This window comes from Lycium barbarum, chromosome 5 (assembly GCF_019175385.1).
Source record: "Lycium barbarum isolate Lr01 chromosome 5, ASM1917538v2, whole genome shotgun sequence".
NCBI lineage: Eukaryota > Viridiplantae > Streptophyta > Magnoliopsida > Solanales > Solanaceae > Lycium > Lycium barbarum.
In genome coordinates, this window is record NC_083341.1 from 134,072,384 (window position 1) to 134,077,976 (window position 5,593).

The following is a 5,593-nucleotide window of genomic DNA, read 5'->3' on the forward strand; positions in this document are numbered from 1 at the left end:
ATTTAATCTGATATTTCTCTATGGAACTAACTTTTCAACCATTACTAGCTTGTTATTTTATTACATCATGCATAAGTTAATTTTGCATCATAAACTTTATATCCATTTAGAAAGGACACTACACTCTTCCCAAGTCTGCGCTGTGAGACACCAAAAAGTAGTAAAAATTGTAACAGTTTTAACTTTTATTATAATATTTTTAACTATGAAGTTAAGTTATCTGCGTAGCAAGCAGGTAATAACAAACATATACACTAACGTGAAAAATAGAGCAGATAACTTACTATAACACGTTAAATTATACATATAAAGTTAGTTTTTTAAATACTTTCATTGTATATAATTTAACCGAAAAAACTAAATTGTATCCTAAATTGTACTCTTTTCAATCTGTCGATTACTGCTAAGCAAAAATACCCATATTAAACTAATTAACATCAGCAAGACAGCAACAGCTTAGAATCACTTTGAGATTCTCAAACAATACTACAAAAGTCCCACTTTTATTCCTAAAAATATGATTAGCAATTTCTTTTGTCACCTCTACTTGAAATCACCTTATATAAGCTATGTCAAACCCCTCATTTTGGTTCTTCAAACCAAAGGGAAAAATAAAAATAAAAAATGTGGTGTTCCCTTTTTTCTGCTTCCACATCCCACTTTACTATAATTAAATGTTCAATCCCAAGTGAAAATCAAGAATCCAAAAATCCAATTAATGGCAATGCTGTGAAATTGGATTTGTTAAAATCCAAGAATGGTCATATTGCAACAAAAACTTCATTTGCTCCTTGTGATGACACTTTGTACACTATTCCAAAGTCACAAATTAGGCAAAATATACCTTCAAAGAAACAACTTGTGGATACTTATAGACAAGGATTGATTGTTGAAGGGGCATATAGACAAACAGTTGTTATAAGGTCTTATGAAGTTGGACCTGATAAAGTTGCTACTATTGAAAGCATCCTTAACTTACTTCAGGTGATCATAATTTTGTCAGTTCATCAATTTGAAAGTTATTAGTAGTTGTTCAGCTCGAATCGCGAGGATAAATATAACGACATGCATAGTGAGGATTCATGTAGTTGACTCTTACTTGTTTGGAATTGAGGCGTTGTAGTATGCTGTTGTTGTATTAATTTGTCCCCTCCCCCCTCAAGTACCCAATACATTAAAGGTTTTTTTCTGTTTAACTATCTAGTGTTCGGTATTTACTGATCCGACTAATCCGAATTTGTGATGTATTTTTGCAGGAAACAGCATTGAATCATGTGTGGATGTCAGGACTACTTAGTGATGGATTTGGTGCTACACATGGGATGATGAAAAATAACCTCATATGGGTGGTATCAAGAATGCAAGTTCAGATAGATCATTATCCAATATGGTAAACATTGAGTACTCCTCTTAAACATTTAACCTAGGTTTTGATGCTAAGAACTTCAAAGTCTCACATTAGGTAGTTAGTGATTTCGTTTGTATTAGTAAAGTTGGAGTTTACTAACTATTAGCATTTATGATATTGAGGATTCATACAGACGACCTCAGTCTAACTTGGGATTGAAGCGTAGTTGTAGCAGTAGTAGTAGTAAAGTTGGAGTCTACTTGTTCCACGGATTCTTTAATTTTAAGCTAGGAAATTTTTTCTGAGTTTCATGTAGCACGGAATCATTTATGCAAACCACTCCGCTAGGAACGGTTAAGAGTATACTCGTTCTCTTTTTTTTTTTTTTTTTTTTTTTTTTTTGTCTCTATTGTATTCTATCTCAGGCTCTCAGCGCATCACATTATGTTCTGTGAGATCAGAAATCACCTATAACACCTCGGTCTAGATCCGAGATAACCCTTTGTTCCATTGCCCAGCTGGGATATGTGACCAGATGCTTCCTCGAAATCTGATGTTTCTATCAACTAAATTCTCTTTTCTTCACCAGATCGATACTGACTTACCTAGTGGGTTGATGCCCAATTCCTCGACCCACCACTCTCTTGCTTTTTGGTACTAGGCCTAACACAAAAATTGAAAAACTTGAACAGGGGTGAAATAATAGAGATTGACACATGGGTTGGAGCATCAGGCAAAAATGGGATGAGACGAGACTGGCAAATTAGAAGCCAGGCCACAGGCCTTGTATTTGCCAGGGCAACCAGGTTCAGTTACACTTCCAAATTTTTTTCCAGAATCTGCTTTTTTTCTTGTCCAAGTAAAACTAACATAATGTTGTAAGTTGTAACTTAGTTCTTGTGTGCAACACAGTACATGGGTGATGATGAACCAGAAAACAAGGCGTCTGTCAAAGATGCCGGAAGAAGTGAGGTCTGAAATCTCACCATGGTTCATCAATAAACAATCCATCAAAGAGGAAAATCCTATTAAGATAGAGAAGTTGGATGACACTGCTAAATATGTCCTATCAAATTTGAAGGTGATTGCACATTTTGTACAAGATTTTAGCAATTTCGTTGGTGTGCCAAAGACTCCTGTTACTAAAAAAATTTCAACTTTGTTGCAGCCAAAGAGAAATGATTTGGACATGAATCATCATGTAAATAATGTAAAATACGTTCGGTGGATGCTAGAGGTGAAACGAACGTATAAAAATATTGATTCTTGATCTTGACATAAACTTATGACGAAAAACATGATTTTTTTTTGTTCTGTTTTATGTTGTTGCAGGCCATTCCTGACCAGTTTTTGGAGAGTCATCAGTTGTCTAGTATCGTGCTCGAATATAGGAGAGAATGTGGAAGAGCTGATGTTGTTCAATCACTTTGTGAACCTGATGATGAGGGACTTCTCGACGATGTTCTTGATAATCAACACAAGAGAAGAATTAGTGTACTTCATGGATTTTTGTCGGCATCGGACATTCTTGAGTCATTTAATCAAAGGTCATGTAGTTATACACATTTGCTTCAGATAAAAGAACAGATCAAGAATGAAGAAATTGTTAGAGGAAGGACTAGTTGGAAGAGAAAAATATCTTTCATGCCGTTTCATGCCTGATTTACAAGCTATGTTGCTCGGACTTTTAAAAAAATGCTGCTGGGTGTGTGTTGATCATCCAAGCTATGCGTTTTCAAAGGATCTGACACGGGTGCGGCAACACTTTTGGAGGGTTCGAGCAATATATTTGCAAGTATGATTAAAAGGTATTTAGCAAACAATAAAACACGATTCACCTATCTTTGAAAAAGAATAAGTTCTTGAATCCAATAAAAGGACTTGGATTGATGTGAGAACTGTTAGCAACTTAGTATTGAAGCAAGGATATCAGAGTGAAGATAAATAATGTATGGTAATCTTGAATTATAAAGTCATAGGGGAAGCAACATTGCAGCATTTAGACTGAAGATTCAAAGCATGGATTTGCAAAAAACAGCAATTTTTAGGAAATAAGGATATTCATAGATCAAAGAAAGACAAAAAAAAAAAAACTTTCGTGTAGTGTATAGGTCCTAGAAAGATATGATAAAAAAACAAATTCTTGTTGAGTGAAAAGTGTGTATTCATGAGATGTATGATTATAGAAAAATGATTGTCAAATATAAGTTGTTTTTTTATTATGATGTATATTATTGTGTTTTTTTTTTCTTTTGCATTTTGTGATGCTGATTGAGCTGGTTGTCTTGTCACTCGCCGCTCTACCATTGGGTCCTAGTTTGTTTCAGCCCAAATCTTCTTTTTGGCCTTCAAGAAGCAATATATCATTTCTCAATCCAACACTAAGGTTGAGTACCGTGCCATGGCTCACACGGTTGTTGAGGTTTTCCGATGGAGGATCAACTTGTTGACGTCCTTACTTTTCATCACCTTAAAACTCTTCGAGACGATCTCCGTATCTGTCCACGTGTCGATTGAGGGATATCTTAAATTCTTAATGTATGTGAATATTTTTTAAGTCTTCACCATATTAACCTAGGAATGTTGTATGTTACCTTATTAAGTATAGTTATTCTTGTCTTCTATACTTAAACGTACATTTTTAAATATAATTACACAATCCTAAGAATGACTTAGAGATTACAATATTGTTATAAATCCCTTCTCCCCCCCCCCCCCCCAACCCCACACACCAAGAAACTCTTGCTAAAAAGGTATTTATACATTGTTAACGTAAATATGTGAATAATCTTGCTTCTATATTAATATTACGGAAACAAGGAGGATAGTATCAAATGTAAAAGACCAGTCGATTAAAATTAAGAAAAGAGCAACTAAAAGACAAGTTGGTAACATTTTTACCTGTCGAATTTAAATACTACATAAGAGTTCTGTCACTTGGACATTAGCAAACAATTTGAATAACCTGTCATTTTTTGTGGTTGAGATGTAATAGTCACAATTTGTACCAAGATGCTGTTAGTTGGCTCTACATATCCGTATGAAATTTTCAAGAATAATATCTTGTTAGAATGGGCTATATGATTATAGCATTTCCAGGTTTATTCCCATTTAGATCTTTTATGTTCTTCTCGATAAGATACACTTTATTCCTCTTGTTTTTTTTTTTGTTTTTTCTTATGTTAGGAAACAATAAACTACTTGTACCCGGTGACTCTATATACGCTTGAAAAGAGTATCAGCGTGAACAATATTATATATTTTTTACATACGTCTTGTTAAATATGCAAAATATTATCAACTTTCAAATATCATTCTTCAACTTCAAATAACCTTTTATTTTTTTTGGTGAAATAGATACTGATATATGTACGCAAAAATAATTACATAGTTAGGGAGCATGTCTCCCTGCAATTGCTCATCTAGAGCAAAGGTTGCCGGCGAATTGTTTATATTACAATCTCAAATGAGCCTAACAAAAGATGCTCCTAAAATATTTGCCCAAACTGCCCTGGTAGAATACATAAGAGGAACAGCCAAAAACTGTTCTTTTTCAACTAAACAACCATATATTGTCTAAACGTCTACTTAGAATCCAGAACTCTATCCATTAGCTTGACACATGGCAGTGTTAGGGAGAGTATCAGTACCACTATTACGTGTAATAAGTCAAGTCGCAGAGACACCTTTTTACCAGAGGTGTCATCTCACACAACTTCGCCAAAAGCATTCATTATATATAAATTTTCCTTAAAAGAATGTGTATGCATGTAAAATATAGACCTATTGCTCTTGAATATTACTAATATATATAAGGGAGAACATTAAATTTTTGTAGTCCTCACGAGGTGTTTTAGGTATTTTACGTTTTTGTGCTTTAAGATTTTGTCCTATTTGATGTCGCAAATAATTCTTTCCTTTCACTATTGGACAAAGCCATTCATGTGATACTTAGTGGTAAGACTTTTCAAACCTTTTCTTTTTGTGCACATGAATTAGTTACTTTTTTTTTTTTTTTTTTAACAGAGATTTGGTTCTTTATTACCTCAAATGGATTTTATGTAAACTAAGCAATATTATTCTACTATTTATAATAAGAGAGAAATCCACTTTATATGAGAACAATTACAATTTATAGTGTTTTTTGTATTTTCAAGTATCTAAATTTTAATTTTAAAATATTAATATAATCTAATTAAATACTATTTGACTCCGAAGATTAGTTAAATTAACTCTTGAAAAGCG

The 5,593-nt window shown here is 33.4% G+C and overlaps 1 protein-coding gene across 1 annotated transcript; it reads left to right on the forward strand.

Annotated features, from left to right (window-relative positions):
- The first annotated feature begins 620 nt into the window (after positions 1-620).
- LOC132642766 (palmitoyl-acyl carrier protein thioesterase, chloroplastic-like) lies at positions 621-3,819 on the forward strand. Its single transcript, XM_060359808.1, has 6 exons — positions 621-984; positions 1,257-1,390; positions 2,041-2,154; positions 2,261-2,429; positions 2,517-2,585; positions 2,681-3,819. The coding sequence occupies exons 1-6, from the start codon at positions 625-627 to the stop codon at positions 3,008-3,010; spliced, it is 1,176 nt and encodes a 391-aa protein (XP_060215791.1). The 5' UTR covers positions 621-624; the 3' UTR covers positions 3,011-3,819.
- Positions 3,820-5,593: the final 1,774 nt, after the last annotated feature.

What these genes read in the sequence shown, in the direction of transcription:
- LOC132642766 (XM_060359808.1), top strand. Translation starts at nt 625, where the DNA reads ATGTGGTGTTCCCTTTTTTCTGCTTCCACATCCCACTTTACTATAATT. An exon ending in ATGTCCTATCAAATTTGAAG is followed by an intron (nt 2,430 to 2,516) that starts GTGATTGCACAT and finishes ACTTTGTTGCAG; the next exon opens with CCAAAGAGAAATGATTTGGA. An exon ending in ACGTTCGGTGGATGCTAGAG is followed by an intron (nt 2,586 to 2,680) that starts GTGAAACGAACG and finishes ATGTTGTTGCAG; the next exon opens with GCCATTCCTGACCAGTTTTT.